Here is a 20,023-nt window from a genome sequence, read left to right as displayed (position 1 = left end):
TTTTGGTTGGAATAAGGGTTTTGGATTGATGTTGTTACCTGGGAGATTCGTTTGATGTATCTATTAAAATTGTGGATCCATTGGATGAGGTGGTGTCAATGAGAATAACGAGAAGTGGGCTTATTTAGTTTCTTTGTGTTTCTATGGAACAGAAGGAGCGTGCTTTGCGCCTCAAGAAGATGTCGGATTGGAATGTGTTGTGTGTGGATCTTTGAAGCAGGGCGCCTATCAAGGGTGTTATCTCTGGGCCTCTATAAGTAAATGCAAAGGATATACACTACCGTTCAAAAGTTTGGAGTCACTTAGAAATGTCCTTGTTTTTGAAAGTTTATCATTTTAAAAGGCTAATTGATCATTAGAAAACCCTTTTGCAATTATGTTAGCACAGCTAAAAACTGTTGTTCTGATTAAAGAAGCAATAAAACTGGCCTTCTTTAGACTAGTTGAGTATCTGGGGCATCAGCATTTGTGGGTTTCGATTACAGGCTCAAAATGGCCAGAAACAAAGAACTTTCTTCTGAAACTCGTCAATCTATTCTTGTTCTGAGAAATTAAGGCTATTCCATGCAAGAAATTGCCAAGAAACTGAAAATCTCGTTCAACGCTGTGTACTACTCCCTTCCCAGAACAGCTTAAACTGGCTCTAAGCAGAATAGAAAGAGGAGTGGGAGGCCCCGGTGCACAACTGAGCAAGAGGACAGGTATATTAGAGTGTCTAGTTTAAGAAACAGATGCCTCACAAGTCCTCAACTGGCAGCTTCATTAAATAGTACCCACAAAACACCAGTCTCAACGTCAACAGTGAAGAGGCAACTCCGGGATGCTGGCCTTCTAGGCAGAGTTGCAAGTAAAAAGCCATATCTCAGATTGGCCAATAAAAAGAAAAGATTAAAATGGGCAAAAGAACACAGACACTGGACAGAGGAAGATTGGAAAAAAGTGTTATGGACAGACAAATCTAAATTTGAGGTGTTCGCATCACAAAGAAGAACATTCGTGAAAATGAAAAGATGCTGGAGGAGTGCTTGACGCCATCTGTCAAGCATGGTGGAGGCAATGTGATGGTCTGGGGGTGCTTTGGTGGTGGTAAAGTGGGAGATTTGTACAGGGTAAAAGGGATCTCGAAGAAGGAAGGCTATCACTCCCTTTTGCAACGCCATGCCATACCCTGTGGATAGCGCTTAATTGGAGCCAATTTCCTCTTACAATAGGACAATGACCCAAAGCACAGCTCCAAACTATGCAAGACCTATATAGAGAAGAAGCAGTCAGCTGGTATTCTATCTATAATGGAGTGGCCAGCACAGTCACCAGATCTCAACCCTATTGAGCTGTTGTGGGAGCAGCTTGACCGTATGGTACATAAGAAGGGTGGCAGGTAGCCTAGTGGTTAGAGCATTGGGCCAATAATCGAAAGGTTGATGAATTGAATCCCTGAGCTGACAAGGTAAAAAAAATCTGTCATTCTGCCCCTGAACAAGGCAGTTAAGCCACTGTTCCCCGGTAGGCCGTCATTGTAAATAAGAATGTGTTCTTAACTGACTTGCGTAGTTAAATAAAGGTTACGCAAGAAGTGCCCATCAAACCAATCCATCGTGTTTGAGGTGCTTTAGGAAGCATGGGGTGGAATCCCTTCAGATAACCTCAACAAATTGACAACTAGAATGCCAAAGGTCTGCAAGGCTGTAATTGCTGCAAATGGAAGATTATTTGACAAAACCAAAGTTTGAAGGACACAATTATTATTTCAATTAAAAATCATTATTTATAACCTTGTCAATGCCTTGAATATATTTCCTCTTCATTTTGCAAATAATTTCATGTATGTTTTCATGGAAAACAAGACATTTATAAGTGACCCCAAACTTTTGAACGGTAGTGTTTGTACACAGAAACTCAAATGCACGCACGCGCGCACACACACACACACACCGGTTTGTCAGTAGCTTAATCTTTTTAGTGAGCTGTGTTTGTGTGAGTCTTTGATACTTCTGTCTTGTGTAGGACTCTGACAGTAATCCGTTTAGTGGGTTAGGTTTGAGTATCTCATGATAGGCATGGCCTGCAGTGACACGTGGTGAGGTCAGTGGCTGGGTAGGCACTGGCTATTATCAAAGCACAAATTAACCTTGATGAAGGCCAAGTTCACAATACAACAGATACTGTAGCTTCAACAACCAGGGTGACATAGGCCAGGGTTTGTGAAACTCGGTCCTGGGGCCCCCCTCTGGGTGCACATGTAGTTTTTTTGTCCTAGCACTATACAGCTGATTTCAAATATTCAAAGCTTGATGATGAGTTGGTTATTTGAATCTGCTGTGTAGTGCTAGGGCAAAAACCAAATGTGCACCCAGGTGGGGGGGATGGGGGGTTGGAGCAGGACTGAGTTTGGGAAACCCTGACATGCGCTATTAACTGAAATCGAGAAACAATTTGATGTAGCCATCCACAATTTGAACCTATAGGTGGCACTAAAGACCAATATATGGACACATTTGTAATGTCAGTGACCTCCTGGTGCCAGAGCACAGCTTGTGATCAATCACAATTCATGGCATTGTCTGGAGAAATGGCCATACCACAAGAACTGAGGAGTTTTTCAGGATAAAATAAACAGAATGGAGCTCAGCACAGGCAAAATCCTAGAGGAAAAACCTGGTTCAGTCAGTCCAGAGACTGGAAAACTAATTCACATTTCAGCAAGACAATGACCTTAACACAAGACAGAATCTACACTGCTGTTGCTTACCAAGAAGACAGTGAAAGCTCCTGAGTGGCCTAGTTTCAGTTTTGACTTAACTCTGCTTGAAAATCTATGGCGGGACTTGAAAATGGCAGTCTAGCAATGATCAACAACCAAACTGTCAGAGCTTGAATAATTTTGAAAAGGTTAATGGGCAAATATTGCACATTCCAAGTGTGCAAAGCTCTTAGGAGCCGATCCCGATTTAGGAATTTATGCCTTTCCTACACACTTCTCGGTATTTGGTATTCAGACTTGCCTTATTCAGTCATGTAATGCGCTCTACAGGTGTGGCTACCTTGCGCACTCTGAATACATTTCATTCAACCACTGAAAACCCTCCCACTTTCTGGAAAACAGATTTTCCTGTTGAGTTTTCATTCATTGGGGTTTTCAGTACATTTATCTGAAGCCATCCCTTTAAATACGGTGCACTTTTAATGATAATTTGTCGACAGACTCAATAGAATACATTGCAAGAACGGGTTCAGAATATGGGAATCAATAGAGCCCCACAGTGGCGGTGTCATAATACCAATAAAACCTAGCGGTCAAACAGGGAAATGGCTCAAATAATTGTTCCACCATTCATTTTTCCCATTGGGGACGTTTTGATAACCATGTAAATCTCTCGGACAAGGTGACTTTTATCAATATATTCGGCTCTATTTACTCTCAGATTCAAAAATGCTTATTTGCATCAAAGTAGACATCATGCAAAACTACAAATCCCTGCATGTCATCTCTAGCTGACACCTTTGCTAACAGGTATTGTGTCAATTTAAAACGTACACAAGACAGTTCACAGAATTTTCCATTTAAAGAAATGTAACCAATTTATTAATTCCTACATTTAGCTAACATTAGATAGTTAATCCAGAGATTCTTATCTTTGCCTCGATTCAGCCATCTCGTCCAGATCATGGCATTTGTAGTCCTTTATGATACCCACATTAGGAGCTAATCAGCATTTCATTTTCGGGGGGGTTAAATACAGGTGAATATTTTGATAAAAGTCACCTCGAATGGAACCATTTCCCTGTTTGACCTCTAGGTTTTATGGGTATTATGACTCATACTGTGGTACTCTAAGAAAGAAACCAATCTATGCATTTTCATCTGTTTCAGCACCAACTGGTAAATGTAAAAATACTCTGATCTTGTAGAATATTTAGGGACATTTTAAGGTTAGGAAAGTATGTATGAAGCATTAATAATGTAATGAATGAAACATGCTGGAAGCAGGTTTCGAACTCTCTACCTTCTTGGCCGAAGTCCAGCGCGCTATCGACAGTGCCGCTAAACCATGCTCAGGGTCATTACACCACTTCCTCCTTTCAAAGAGCGCGTCCTTGCGATAGCTTGCGACTCAACGTCCTATATGAACGCGCTCACCGGCCAAGCACGCGCACTGTCGTGGATGCAAGGTCCGATCACTTTTGACATCAATGTAATGAAACAGCAGGGAGCAGGTCTCGAGCCGTCGACGTTCTGGCCCGAAGTCCAGCACGCTATCGACTGTGCCGCAAACGCATGCTCGTACGACAGAGTTGATATCCGCGCTTATAAACCCAGGGTCGTTACGATAATAAATAAAAAATACAGTGGTTTGATTAATCCGGAAAATGTTTATATTAAAGTTAAATCCATTAAATATTGGAAGGTGGAAAAAAGTGTACAATAGGGGTTGAACAATAATCCCACAAATCTACCTTAATTCTCACTGATCATGTACGACAATAGTCCAGTCGCCTTGAACCGTGCATCAGGCTCCCGGTTTAACCTGCTACGTGAGTTCCATAATGATTCAAATAGGCTACATGCCCTAAATTATTGCACAACGTTAGATTTATATAATCCACTAATTCTAGCGACACTCAGGAACATTTACAAGGAAGTGACAGGGGAAAGAAAGGTAAACGGAATGGAATGATGCGAAAATAAATGCATCTGGGTATTACTGACGGTGGCTCCCGACAGTGGATAATATTTATTAACATGATACACATTTTAAAATAAAACGGAGAAAAGCCCGGGTATTTAATCAAAATATTCTAAAGCGCATACATCAAGTTGTCAGGTTCAGCCCTACAGAAGCCTATAGCTAATTTCATCCAAGCAAATTAGGAGGGCACACAATTAGAAATCGGAATAATGGCACAGCTATTTATATCCTATTTCACTGTGGAAAAGGGGCCGCAATACATGTCATGTTGATATGATTTTCAGTTTGCTTCCATATGGCTGGTTTCACATTCGTCTCCAGGGATCATCGGTCACAGTCTATCTGTAGACACACCTCCGCTACGCCTTCATTCATTTGAACTCCATCCCAAAACGCTTAAAATCAATGTCAGAATAGCATAGAGAAAAAAGTGCATAACCCGGGTCGGGAATCTGAGCCTTACCCAAAATGACTCACAGCTGTAATTGCTGCCAAAGGTGTTTCTAACATGTACTGACTGACTTAGGTGGGAGAATACTTATCTAATGTAGATGTGTTGTTAGTGGTTAATTAATTAATGTCATTGTTTATATGTTTTATTCTTCCACTTTGACATTAGTATTTTGTGTAGATTGACAAAAAATGGTAAATCAAATCCATTTCAATCTCACTGTGTAACACAATCAAATGTGAAGAAATCCAAGGGGGTGATACTTATGAAATGCACTGTAGCCTATTAAATGTCATGTCCAAATCATCTTATACAATTTTAAACCGTAGACAATAACCCAGTTCTTGTTTGTCTACTTCCAAGGTATTCATCGACATTTCCATAACAACAATTATCAGTGGAGTCCAGTGGAGGCTGCTGAGGGGAGGACAGCTCATTATAATGGCTGGAATGGAGTGCATGGAATGTTATCAAACACACGGAAGCCACCATACCATTCCATTCATTCAGGTCCATCCATTACTTTGAGCCTTCCTCCCCTCAGAAGCCTCCACTGTTGGAGTCCGTCTGTGTGAGATTACTAGATGAGTTGACCAGAGCACCATATGAATGAATATACGTAGACCTACCATTGCCATCATCTTTGGGCGTTTCTGTCATTTTCTCCTTTTATTCAAGGCTCAAAACTACTACACTGAACAAGAAAATCCCAACATTTTTCAGATGCACAAAAAGGCTATTTCTCTCAAACCTTGTGCACAAATATGTTTACATCCCTGTTAGTGAGCATTTCTCATTTGCCAAGATAATCCATCCAACTGACAGGTGTGGCATATCAAGAAGCTGATTAAACAGCATGATCATTACACAGGTGTTCCTTGTGCCGGGGACAATAAAAGGCCACTCTAAAATGTGCAGTTTTGTCACATAACATAATGCTACAGATGTCTCAAGTTTTGAGGGAGCATGCAATTGGCATGCTGACTGCAGGAATGTCCGCCGGAGCTGTTAGAGAATTGAATTGAATTCTCTACCATAAGCAGCCTCTGTCGTTTTAGAGAATTTGGCAGTATGTCCAACTGGCCTCACAACCGCAGACCAAGTGTATGGCGTCGTGTGGGCGAGTGGTTAGCTGATGTCAGCGTTGTGAACAGAGTGCCCCATGGTGGCAGTTAGGTTATGGTATGGGCAAGCATAAGCTAGGGACATCGAACACTATTGCATTTTCTCAATGGCAATTTGAATTCACAGAGATACTGTGACGAGAACCTGAGGCCCATTGTCGTGCCATTCATCCTCTGCCATCACCTCATGTTTCAGCATGATAATGCACAGCCCCATGTCGCAAGGATCTGTACACAATTGCTGGAAGCTGAAAAGGTCCGTTCTTCCATGGCCTGCATATTCAGACATGTCACCCCATTGAGCTTGTTTGGGATGCTCTGGGTCGACGTATACGACAGCGTGTTCCAGTTCCCGCCAATACCCAGCAACTTCGCACAGCCATTGAAGAGGAGTGGGTCACAATTCCACAGGCGACAATCAACAGCCTGATCAACTCTATGCGAAGGAGATGTCGCGCTGCATGAGGCAAATGGTGGTCACACCAGATACTGATTGGTTTTCTGATCCACGCCCCTACCTATTTTTTTTAAGGTATGTGACCAACAGATTCCCAGTCATGTGAAATCCATAGATTAGGGCCTAATTAATTTATTTCAATTGATTGATTTCCTTATAAACTCAGCAAAAAAAGAAACGTCCTCTCACAGTCAACTGAATTTTATTTTCAGAAAACTTAACATGTGTAAATATTTGTATGAACATAAGATTCAACAACTGAGACATAAACTGAAAAAGTATCTCAGACATGTGACTAACAGAAATTGAATAATGTGTCCCTGAACAGCTGCATTAAGTACTGCAGTGCATCTCCTCCTCATGGACTGCACCAGATTTGACAGTTCTTGCTGTGAGATGTTACCCCATTCTTCCACCAAGGCACCTGCAAATTCCCGGACATTTCTGGGGGGAATGGCCCTAGCCGTCACCCTCCGATCCAACAGGTCCCAGACGTGCTCAATGGGATTGGAATCCAAGCTCTTCGCTGGCCATGGCAGAACACTGACATTCCTGTCTTGCAGGAAATCACGCACAGAACGAGCAGTATGGCTAGTGGCATTGTCATGCTGGAAGGTCAAGTCAGGATGAGCCTACGGGAAGGGTACCACATGAGGGAGGAGGATGTCTTCCCTGTAACGCACAGCATTGAGATTGCCTGCAATGACAACAAGCTCAGTCCGATGATGCTGTGACACACCGCCCCAGACCATGACGGACCCTTCACCCGCTTCAGAGTACAGGCCTCAGTGTAACGCTCATTCCTTCGACGATAAACGCGAATCCAACCATCACCCCTGGTGAGACAAAACCGCGATACGTCAGTGAAGAGCACTTTTTGCCAGTCCTGTCTGGTCCAGCGACGGTGGGTTTGTGCCCATAGGTGACGTTGTTGCCGGTGATGTCTGGTGAGGACCTGCCTTACAACAGGCCTACAAGCCCTCAGTCCAACCTCTCTCAGCCTATTGCGTACAGTCTGAGCACTGATGGAGGGATTGTGCGTTCCTGGTGTAACTCTGGCAGTTGTTGTTGCCATCCTGTACCTGTCCCGCAGGTGTGATGTTTGGATGTACCAATCCTGTGCAGGTGTTGTTACACGTGGTCTGCCACTCCGAAGACGGTCAGCTGTCCGTCCTGTCTCCCTGTAGCGCTGTCTTAGGCGTCTCACAGTACGGACATTGCAATTTATTGCCCTGGCCACATCTGCAATCCTCATGCCTCCTTGCAGTATGCCTAAGGCACGTTCACACAGATGAGCAGGGACCCTGGGCATCTTTCTTTTGGTGTTTTTCAGAGTCAGTAGAAAGGCCTCTTTAGTGTCCTAAGTTTTCATAACTGTGACCTTAATTGCCTACCGTCTGTAAGCTGTTAGTGTCTTAACGACCGTTCCACAGGTGCATGTTCATTAATTGTTTATGGTTCATTGAATAAGCATGGGAAACAGTATTTAAACCCTTTACAGTGCAGATCTGTGAAGTTATTTTGATTTTTACGAATTATCTTTGAAAGACAGGGTCCTGAAAAAGGGACGGTTCTTTTTTTTTGCTGAGTTTATGAACTGTAACTCGGTCAAAAAAAATAGTTTTTTATATTTTTGTTCACTATAGTTACCGGACGCTACCTTCACAGGTCAGAACTATCTGTCTGGTGACAGTTCAAATTGAAAGTATCAGAGTGAAGTATCAAAATGTACTATGTCCTCAGGTAAAGTCGAGCTTCAGCCATGTGAGCAGGTGCTATGAGATCCGTAGCATCTAAGGCTGCAAGAGATTCCATCAGGCTTTTATCTGTTATGGTCCCCATGACAACCAACGTCTCCTGTTAGAGTATGGGTTTGTTGCTCCTGGAAACCCTCAGTGTGGTGTATGTGGACCACGGTAAGGAGGGCTAGCTTAGTGGAATAAAACAGTACACTAACCTCAGTTCTTTTCAGCAACGATTACAAGTTCATGGTCTCAATCCTAATGATTTCTGCACTTCATTGACATCAATGCATGATGTATGTAAAAGTTAGAGCTCGCACCTCAATTTAGTTTGGCCTTATGTTTTCTTTAATATTTAGTATGCATTTATTACGCTGTCCCTATCCCAATTTCCAACCAATAGAGCCAATTGACTTAGTTTTTTGGGTTGTTCATGTGTTTCAGGTATCCTTCAACAGTGCATCTGTATAACAGACATAAATCAGCTGGCACAGAAGCTACTCTTCCTGAAGAAAAATGACATTTTAGCATAAGTGTTAGCAGCATCATAACTTACTGCTCTCTCGGACAGATGCCAGTATTTACACTACCATGAGTTCACTTGCGCTTTCTCTCTCTCTCTCTCTCTCTCTCTCTCTCTCTCTCTAAAACAGAAACTTGACCCTTAGTTTGGATGGGCCCTCCTGGAGACTGATGACCGCCCTCAGACTGCTGTCACTTAAGACAGAACAATAGTAAGAAATATTATCTTTCAGTTTTATAACACAATCAACAGCAGCTGCAAAACATTCTTGAAGGGGAAATCTGCAGTTCAAATAATAACAAAGTGGTCACGCCCCCACCACTGTTTAGGTAAACAGCTGAGGGGTGTAGCTGGAGAAATCTATCCACTCTCAAATATGATCCAAGAATTGACCATCCATGATATTAAAATCATGTTTTGAGGCTATAGTGTTTTACAATTACATTGTTTACAAACAGTGGATTAAGAAAACAAGCTCATATTTAGTTCTGATAGGTTACGACCATTGAATTAAGCCCATGAGGCATTTATAAATTCTATTATTTTAGAATCAATGGGTATACACAGCATGTGGACACCTGCTCGTCGAACATCTCATTCCAAAATCACATGCGTTAATATGGAGTTGGTCCCCCCTTTGCTGCTATAACAGCCTCCACTCTTCTGGGAAGGCTTTCCACTAGATGTTGGAACATTGCTGCGAGGACTGGCTTCCATTCAGCCACGAGCATTAGTGAGGTCGGGCACTGATGTTGGGCGATTAGGCCTGGCTCGCAGTTAGAATTATTAATCATCCCAAAGGTGTTCGATGGGGTTGAGCTCAGGACTCTGTGCAGGCCAGTCAAGTTCTTCCACACCAATCTCGACACACCATTTCTGTATGGACCTCGCTTTGTGCATGGGGGCATTGTCATGCTGAAACAGAAAAGGGCCTTCCCCAAAAACTGTTGAGACAAAGTTGGAATCACAGAATCGTTTAGAAGGTCATTGTTAATAGTTTCCTTTACTGGAACTAAGGGGCTTAGCCCGAACCATGAAAACAGCCCCAATTGGCACTATGCATTCGGGCAGGTAGCGTTCTCTTGGCATCTGCCAAATCCAGATTTGTCTGTTGGACTGCCAGATGGTGAAGCGTGATTCATCACTCCAGACCATGTTTCCACTGTCCAGAATCCAATGGTGGCGAGCTTCACAATACCAGCACTTACAGTTGACCGGGGGCAGCTCTAACAGGGCAGAAATTTGACGAACTAACTTGTTGGAAAGGTGGCATCCTATGACGGTGCCACATTGTAAGTCACTGAGCTCTTCAGTATGGGCCATTCTACTGACAATGTTTGTCTATGGTGATTGTATGGCTGTGTGCTAACTTTTATACACTTGTCAGCAACAGGTGTGGCTGAAATGGCCGAATCCACTAATTTGGAGATGTAGTGTATTTAAATGTAAGTCCCAAAATGTGCGTACCAATCGCAGATCAAGATTGCTTAAAATTGGAATGATTTTGACGTGTGTGAATGTCTTTCAGCCCTTTCTGTAAGAGTGTCCTCTTGGGGGCAGTGGTGAGCCAGGACCGAGAGGAGTGGATTGTTGATGCAGCCCTTAGGCTTTGTCACTACTTGATGGTTGACAACACTAAAGCTCTGGACAAGGTACTGTAGGAAAGAGACCTGAACTTTAAATCCAAAATAGAAAAAGCCAAAAGCAAATCCATAGACGCTCAAAACATGTAATGAAAAAGTATGGGGGTGTGACTTAAGCCAAGAGATGTCAGTCTCTAATGGCAGGAAAAATGGTCCTCAGGGTGATAGGATTACCAAGAACTTGAGGTCATATATAATGGAAGGAACAGTTGGAAACTCTGTCAGCCTTAACAAAAAGGCACTATGTATAGTGCCGATCACCTGAAAGTCTGAAAGTATACAAGACTAGAGAAGGACAAAAACTCATGAAGACAGAGGTGAGATATAGGAAAGTCAGAGACAAGCAAAAAACAGAATTCAGGAGCAGAGAAGGACAAAGAAATGAATGAACACAGACAAATCGAGAGCAGGAAAGAGACAAAAGCACAAAGAGCGAAGCAGAAAAGCTAAGAAAGTCATGGAGACAAAGTACCGTAGTTGTGAGTTGCACTTGATACCCATGGCTATAATTGGGTTAATTGGGTTCAGTTATTCTCCATTGGCCACTTTAACTGATGCTTGCACCTACAGATGTAGAGTGGAGCAAGGTTATGTAGGTTTTTGCTGATGAGCCGATTCTAGGATCTGACAATGAGTTTGTTTTGAAATTGTGCGTTGAGGCTTTATCCTCCTTGTTTTCCCAGATATCACAACTAACCGAGAGGGCAGACATGTCTCTCTAGGAGCAGCTAGCTGTGGTGGAATGTCTACGACGAAAGGAGCAAGGAATTCTGGGTCTTAACCAGGAAATGTTGCAGAGTCTTCAGAAACAATTGTTGCCAAGCAGACAGAACAGCACAGAACTTAGTATGATGATCTAGAACCAGTCACTTTATCTATCACAGGCTATGCTTCTATCAGGAGACAACCATGTGTTTCATTATCAGTGCAATGGACGTGGCCCATCAAAATGACACTGTCACTAGTTATGTTTCCATTAACTTGTCCAGTGATTGAATTTTTTTGTTGTCAACATTTTGCATAGAAAATAGATGCGACAATTGCCTGCTAGGGTGTGTTTCCATTTACCTATTTTGTCAATTAAAGACAGCTGGATGTAATGACATCACATCTAAAAAACTATTTACAACAACAAAAATAATCACAAACCTAGTGTAGAATAAAAACGTAATGGTTCAAGTGTTTCCATTACCCATTTAGGCAAACTGCGCACTAATAAATTGGCAACAGCCTATATGCCCTCCCACCTTTCTGTTTGTCTCAGGTAGCCTGCATGGATAGAACGTAATAATCAGGGGGCACAATGTTTTTGCTTTTTATCCAGTTGGATAAACAGCCTACCGCTCGGAGGCATCCGCATGGTCCTAAAGCACACCTTTGCATCACATTCCAATTATAAAACGGGTGGACAAAAATGCAAATTGCGCCCCTGGCAACAATTGACTAATATTTTCCATATTCTAATAATTATCATGTGCCAACATATAGCTACAGTGCATGCCCATGGGCGCTAGATCCATCAGCTGCCTAAGCTAGTCTGTGCCATGTTGAATCTTGCACTCACACCTGTAGATCTGAAGAAATTGGAAGGTGAAACTTGCATCCAGCCAACCAGAAAAGCAAGGGGAAGCATTCTTGAAAGTCTGGACAATTCTTGTGCTATTTTTAGAGTTGGAAAATTGTTCTTTTGTAAGCAGTAAACATTTAATATTAAATGTAGAGTGGCGCTTATAGTTGACATCACATGCCCCACGTACCTTCAAAAGTATTCGGCAATGTTATTTGAAAAACAGTTAATGTCAATTTGTCGCAACAAAGAAAGTTCGATTTTTTTTTGTCCATCTTTAGAAAATGTGTCGTTTTCATTACAATTCGCAATGATTTTTTTGCGACATTGACCCAGGTTTATTCAACAAAAGCAATGGAAACATGTATTGATAGATCAACGACAACAGGGGTGCGCTAAGTTCACTTGAACGTTTGCTACATTGCGGAACAGTTTGTACTGAATTACATTTTCCCAAAGCTTTTCTGTATGTTCTTGAACACTTTGAAGTGGATTTGCCATGGTGTGGGTTGAAGCAATGAGTGACGTATTTAAAGGACAGCGGTGCATTTTGAACCCACAACCAAATCCCTCCATGTTTTTTTCCAACTGGTCGTTCAGTACAGCACGGTTTCTGTTCAGTTACATTATGTACTGAACGTAGCCCTGTTAACTCTGGTCAATCACAGTGAGGGTTACCTGAGGACAGTGTGACCGGAAGGACAAACTATTTGGAAGCGACTCGTCTCTCAACACTTCTGATATGCCCTCAGAGAGCGGTACAGGTGGACAATGGTATCTCTCCAATCCCGGAAAGCCTCCACTAACAGGACATTGCTGTTTCCCCACCTTAGATTAATCATTTAGTGAGAATTTCTCTGGTCACAAATGACACATGAAAAGCACAGTTGCAGTTTATGTAGAATTCAAGCTGGGTCATGTTCAGTAAGGCACCAAACTGAAAACTTTTTTCAAACAGAAGGTTCTACAGATGTCTGTGGCGAAATGATTTGCTACGGTGTGTCCTACTAAACATGCCACTGATGTGTTGCTCTGTTGGAGGCTGTAAAAAATGACAATGATTGAGGATTAACCACAAAGGTTTTTAATAAAAAGACAAGCCTCAATGTGCTGAATGTAATTACACTAAGCAGAGCAAACATTAGATATCCATCTAATTTGATATGTTTTGATCAACTCAGAAACTGGCACATATTTACATTGTATTGGGATGACTGGCAAGTACTTTACACCACCAATGAAGTTGTACTTTAAAGTATTCTTACATAAGTCGTTTTTTAGGGTATCTGTATTTTACAATTACTTCACTACATTCCTATAGAAAATATTGTACTTTTTATTCCATACATTTCCCCTTCCAACCAAAAAAACTCATTACATTTTGAACGCTGAGCAGGACAGGAGAAAAAAAGTGAAATTCACACACTTATCAAGAGAACACGTGGTCATCCCTACTGCCTATGCTCTGGCGGACTCACTAAACACATGTATCTTTTGTAAATAATGTCTGGGTGTTGGAGTGTCCCCCTGGCTATCCTTAGGAATTTGAAATTATTTATACTTTTACTTTTGATACTTAAGTATATTTTAGCAATTACATTTACTTTTGATAATTAAATACATTTAAAACCCAAATACTTTTAGATTTTTACTCAAGTAGAATTTTACTGGGTGACTTTTACATGAGTAACTTTCTATTAAGGTATCTATACTATTACTCAAGTATGACAATTGGGTACTTTTTCCACCACTGCTGGCCACAAATACATAGAAAATATGAGAGGCAGAATTTGGGAGCCTGTCTTTGACAAGGGGAATGCTGGACCAGTGTCTGTCCGCCTCAGAGTTGAATAACCAACCTCTTCCGGACTTGATTCTTTTGCACCATCTCCATGGAAACTGTGGCATCATACAAAGGCACCGGGTCCTCTAGCTGGGGCCTGCACAAGACAGAGGACAAAGTGAGCACTGTCCACCAGGATAAACAAACTCATAAACATACCAATATCAAATGTACAGTATAACCATGCTTATTCAAACATATTTTGGAAAACTTTCTTTTCACCCCTCTTTCGTGATATCCAAATTGATAGTGACAGTCTTGTCCCATTGCTGCAACTCATACAGACTCGGGAGAGGCGAAGGTCGAGAGCCATGTGTCCTCCGAAACACGACCCTGCCAAGCCGCACTGCTTCTTGACACACTGCTCGCTTAACCTGGAAGCCAGCTGCATCAATGTGTCGGAGAAAACACCGAAGCCAGCATGCATGAGCCAAGCCCACCATAAGGAGTAGATAGAGCGCGATGGGTCAAGGACATCCCGGCCGGCCAAACCTTCCCTTAACCCGGACGACGCTGGGCCAATTGTGCGCCGCCTCGTGGGTCTCCCGGTCGCGGCCGGCTGCGACACAGCCTGGGATCGAACCCGGTCTGTAGTGACGCCTCAAGCACTGCGATGCAGTGCCTTAGACCGCTGTGCCACTCGGGAGGCCTTTGCTTATTCACACTTGCACTGCACATGCACACTCATTATTGCAGTTCTGCTGTACCTTAAGGTCCCAGTGGAAAGCTTCTCCACTATATCCTTCATGATGTCTGAAAAGGAGCATGTAAGGTTAACATATAACACAATAGCAATTATATTATCCATGCTCAACCCTTTATATCAGATTTTCATTTTAATATGTTTGCTTCATCTCAATGAATTATAGTTAGATTTTAAATTCCTGCCCCCTCCAGAGGCTGACCCAGAGGGGCTGGGTAAGCTAAAGGATACGGAGGTACCTCCCCTGGCGGGCACTGGATGCCCCCCACACCTCCTCGTTGAGGAAGGACAGGGAGGCGGCCTTCAGGAAGAGGCTGCGGCTATCTGGAGGGTCCAGCTGAGAAACAGAAGAGAGACGAGCTCAGATTAAACTCCAAACAAAAGACGTTGTGTACAAAACTTGAGCAAATCCACTTGAAGGTCAATGGGAAGACTGCGTTAATTCAGTTGAAGTTTACATACACTTAGGTTGGAGTCATTAAAAAAAATGTCTTGTTAACAAACTAAAGTTTTGGCAAGTCGGCTAAGGACATCTACTTTGTAAATGACAAGTAATTTTTCCAACAATTGTTTACAGACAGATTATTTAACTTATAATTCACTGTATCACAATTCCAGTGGGTCAGAAGTTTACATACACTAAGTTGACTGTGCCTTTAAACAGCTTGGAAAATTCCAGAAAATGATGTCATGGCTTTAGAAGCTTTTAATAGGCTAATTGACATCATTTGAGTCATTTGGAGGTGTACCTGTGGATGTTTTTCAAGGCCTACATTCAAACTCAGCGCGTCTTTGCTCGACATCATGGGAATCTCAAAAGAAACAACCAAGACCTCAGAAAAAAAATGTGTAGACCTCCACAAGTCTGGTTCATCCTTGGGAGCAATCTCCAAATGCTTGAAGGTACCACGTTCATCTGTACAAACAATAATACGCAAGTATAAACACCATTGGACCACGCAGCCGTCATACCGCTCAGGAAGGAGACGTGTCCTGTCTCCTGGAGATTAACGTACTTTGGTGCAAAAAGTGCAAATCAATCCCAGAACGACAGCAAAGGACCTTGTGAAGATGCTGGAAGAAGCAGGTACGAAAGTATCTATATCCACAGTAAAACGAGCCCTATATCGACATAACCTGAAAGGCCGCTCAGCAAGGAAGAAGCCACTGCTCCAAAACTGCCATAAAAAAAGCCAGACTACGGTTTGAAACTGCACATGGGGACAAAGATTGTACTTTTTGGAGAAATGTCCTCTGGTCTAATGAAACAAAAATAGAACTGTTTGGCCATAATGACCATTATGTTTGGAGGAAAAAGGGGGAGGCTTGCAAGCCGAAGAACACCATCCCAACCGTGAAGCACGGGGGTGGCAGCATCATGTTGTGGGGGTGCTTTGCTGTAGGAGGGACTGGTGCACTTCACAAAATAGATGGCATCATGGAGGAAGAAAAATTATGTGGATATATTGAAGCAACATCAAAACATCAGTCAGGAAGTTAAAGCTTGGTCGCAAATGGGTCTTCCAAATGGACAATGACCCCAAGCATACTTCCAAAGTTGTGGCAAAATGACTTAAGGACAAGAAAGTCAAGGTATTGGAGTGGCCATCACAAAGCCCTGACATCAATCCTATAGAACATTTGTGGGCAGAACTACAAAAAACGTGTGCGAGCAAGAGGCCTACAAACCTGACTCAGTTACACCAGCTCTGTCAGGAGGAAAGGGCCAAAATTCACTTATTGTGGGAAGCTTGTGGAAGGCTACCCGAAATATTTGACCCAAGTTAAACAATTTAAAGGCAATGCTACCAAATACTAATTGAATGCATGTAAACTTCTGACCCACTGAGAATGTGATGAAAGAAATAAAAGCTGAAATAAATAATTCTCTCTACTATTATTCTGACATTTCACAATCTTAAAATAAAGTGGTGATCCTAACTGACCTAAGACAGGGAATTTTTACTAGGATTAAATGTCAGGAATTGTGAAAAACTGAGTTTAAATGTATTTGGCTAAGGTGTGTATGTATGTAAACTTCCGACTTCAACTGTACACATTATTACAGGAAACACCATTAACCCAGATCTCTTCACTCCTCCCAACATAACATTGGCAGTGTTCATGGTCTGTTTTTTGCAGTATGTTTAACTTCTCAAAAAGCACACATTAATAAGCTTGTAACAAACAAACAATATTTCAATCACCCATTGTATGTATGAGTGTGACAAGTAGTGATGAATAAATCTTATATGACGACTAGTGGAACTGAACTGCCAAATGGCTGCTCTAATCCAACACGAATGGATGGAATACTTGACTGCAGTCTACCTGCAGGTTTTGCTCAGTTGTAACCCAGTGACCTCCGACCCCGAGCAGGGTGATGATGTCATGCTTGTAGGGCAGAAGACACCTGGCCTCTGGCTCCTCCTCATGCAATCTCACTGGAGGAACAACATCACCACAATAACTTTGAAGGACACCTCTTAAGCTTGTGTCAGGGGTATAAAAACACGGGCACAACACTGACTCCATTTTCCTTCTATTCCTGTTACAAACCTTTACCGTTGTGTTAAAATACAAAATCACAGAAGCACACACTCACAGCACTACAATTCATGTTTGAGAAAGCTAGCTAGCATAATGGATAACAACCACCTACTGGCTTCTTACCTCCAGAGTCAATGACAATGTCCACCCCTAGACCGCCCGTCTCTTCCAAACAGGAATCCACCAGGTCCACCTTGGCATCCCACACACCTATCACTCTGGCTAGACACAGGACAGGGAAAACCCTTATGAAGGCCACAAGCCAAACAGTGTTCCAACAATAAAGAAGCATTTTTGGTACTCCATTTCCATTGACCTCCAAGGGGACACCCACAAAACTTACCTACAAGAGACTCTCGCACCCCTAGAATGCGTGATTTGAGTCAAAGAGTGACAGGGGTAAGAGTGGTAAGAGCGGAGAATGAGACAGAGGAAACAGAGAGCATAGACTAGGATTAAATACTACGGGCCAGTTTCCCAGAGAATTTAAATCTAGCATGCTTTTCAGTCCGGGACTCTGCTTAACCTGTGTCTGAGGAACTGGTCCTGTGTGTTGCTGTCAGAACTTTACTACTGTATTTTTCATGATGAGAGTGGTTTAGGCAACTGATAATAACGCTGTCTCTTCACAGCCATTATTACCCGGCTGCATCAATTTACAATCCTCAACTTCCAACACCTTCTCTACTGTGACACCACTACTATATTTACACACACGTTGGCCCCCTCCCTGTTCTCACCGACGCTGGGCCGAAGCTGCTCCAGGAACTTCTGGTCCTCGGAGGACAGAGCTGACGCCAGTACTTTAACCCCATGGGAGTGGGCTAGCTGGATGGCCAGAACTCCAAAGGGCTGAAAGGCATAAACACAGCCAAAATAGCAGTTAGTAGTCTTGTTCTCTTAAAGAGAAATTGTGTGCTACTATTAAGATTCTTTGCTACCATCTTCTTGTGATGTCCAATTATGGATTTCTACAGTGCCATTGAATGCTCAGATGAGGGGCCACTAATCAGTGGCCACTATGGGGAAATACCTACACTGGCTCCATCCAGCACCAGCAGTGTGTTCCCGGATGCCATACGGGCTAGGGTATGGAGGGCTGTATAGGCCCGGAGTCCATCCCGAATGGCCCCTGCCACCTCCACCCATCTCAACTTCTCTGGCTTCTGAACTGGTGAACGAACACAAAAGTCACTAATTTATTGCATAAGAAACAATTACTTAATTTGTACCAAGAAATCACTTTATACCAACAAGTGCTAATAGATGCACTCTTGCGTAACATTTGGATTTTGGATGTGTGCAACATACCAAGATGATTCTCGTTGATGATGACGGTATCGCACAAACCAGACATCGCTGTATCCAAGGGCAGAATTCCTGTCATGCGCAAGAAGGGAAAAGCAAAGCCCAGATAAATACACCATGGTCATATCCAAAAATTATAAATGGGAAGGGTCTTTCAATAGATTATCGGGAACATTGCCGTTGACAATGTCAAAATCATCAAAATAAGGGGATGTTTTGAAGGTCTAGGATTTATCCTTATGTAGCGGGTTCAGATCCCACCTGTAACATTTACCTACAACTTCATCATCAGGTTGGAAAAAGGTCACCTTAGGCCCAACTGAAGACAGAACAAAAATGTTGCAAACGATTAAAGGTTTGTTCCAAAAATATAGTACATTGTGAAATGAATGTACTAAACATCAACGTGATAAACAAGGTCAATTACAATCCATGAAGTGGATATCCTGTTTACCTTGGAGGACAATCCCAACAATCTCCCTCCCTACTGGCACCAGGTCCTTTTGGAACTTTAGATCCTCATGGAGCTAACCAGAGGAGAGAGGGTAAGGAAATGTGACAAGTAGCCCATACAGCCATACATGATGTGTGGCCATGTAAGGTAGGCCTGTCCTACAGCAACCCTGACCAAAAGCAACACATACTTTGGTCCCCAAATTATTTATACTAATAAAACTGGTCTGATACTTATTTTAAGCAGCATATTGAAAGTGACAACAGTAAGTCTTGTCCATTATGACTGAGACAGTAGAGCTATTCCTAGGTCTTTATAGTCAACATTGACAATACAATGAGTATAACACACATTTACACTTACTTTTAAATCCAGTGGACTAAGGGCACATGCCTTCACTTGCACTTTGACCTGGTTGCTACCGAGGGCACTGGGTACATTCTGTGACAAGTTGAAAAGACAATCAGTGAGTTTGTCAGACAGCCAACTATGAGCATTCCTGCTAAAAGCGTTGGCATGCTAGACTAAAGCGATAGCTACATTATTATGCTGGACACTCACCGTTTCCTGGATGACAAATTTCGCCTCTGCAGCGGTTTCACCCACTTTACAGTAAAGCCCTTTCATGGTGAAAAACTGTCAATATGCAGGTGCAATTCACGTGCAATTAGAGCAACTGACGTCAGTTGGCAATGCTTTGTTTAACTGTGCATTGAAAGTAAAAACTGTTAAGTCATGTCAATGAGTATGCAGATATCTTACAAAACAAATACATGTCATATTGGACATATGATATTAACTAACGGTCTTCGGTTTAAAGAAAATGGGCAGAAAAATAGCTAACGTCGGCTAACTACGTGCATCAACAAATATTTGTATGGTTTCCTTTAAATCCTCCATACGCCCAAAAATGTTGATACCGCGAGATTGGTTTAGGATGCCCTTTCGATTTTTGTTTTATCGGATTCAC

General features: G+C 42.4%; 1 protein-coding gene across 2 annotated transcripts; it reads right to left on the bottom strand.

Annotated features, from left to right (window-relative positions):
• Nucleotides 1-13,256: 13,256 nt before the first annotated feature.
• On the bottom strand, nt 13,257-19,974 carry LOC100196748 (ferry endosomal RAB5 effector complex subunit 4). 2 transcript variants are annotated; one of them, XM_014150142.3, is made up of 13 exons: nt 19,615-19,974; nt 19,417-19,494; nt 19,054-19,126; nt 18,874-18,918; nt 18,603-18,671; nt 18,329-18,462; nt 18,032-18,143; nt 17,635-17,655; nt 17,415-17,513; nt 17,073-17,185; nt 14,973-15,078; nt 14,746-14,791; nt 13,257-14,135 (listed from the first exon to the last, which is right to left on the bottom strand). In XM_014150142.3, the coding sequence occupies exons 1-13, from the start codon at nt 19,678-19,680 to the stop codon at nt 14,036-14,038; spliced, it is 1,062 nt and encodes a 353-aa protein (XP_014005617.1). In that variant the 5' UTR covers nt 19,681-19,974; the 3' UTR covers nt 13,257-14,035. The 2 variants fall into 2 exon arrangements, with proteins under 2 accessions (XP_014005617.1, XP_014005618.1); XM_014150143.3 differs by lacking the exon at nt 17,635-17,655 and having other exon boundaries at nt 19,615-19,973.
• Nucleotides 19,975-20,023: the final 49 nt, after the last annotated feature.

This window comes from Salmo salar, chromosome 16 (assembly GCF_965601325.2).
Source record: "Salmo salar chromosome 16, fSalSal1, whole genome shotgun sequence".
NCBI classification, from domain to species: Eukaryota; Metazoa; Chordata; class Actinopteri; order Salmoniformes; family Salmonidae; genus Salmo; species Salmo salar.
The sequence above is the reverse complement of the archived record's forward strand: the minus strand, read 5'-3'. Positions and strand labels throughout refer to the sequence as shown.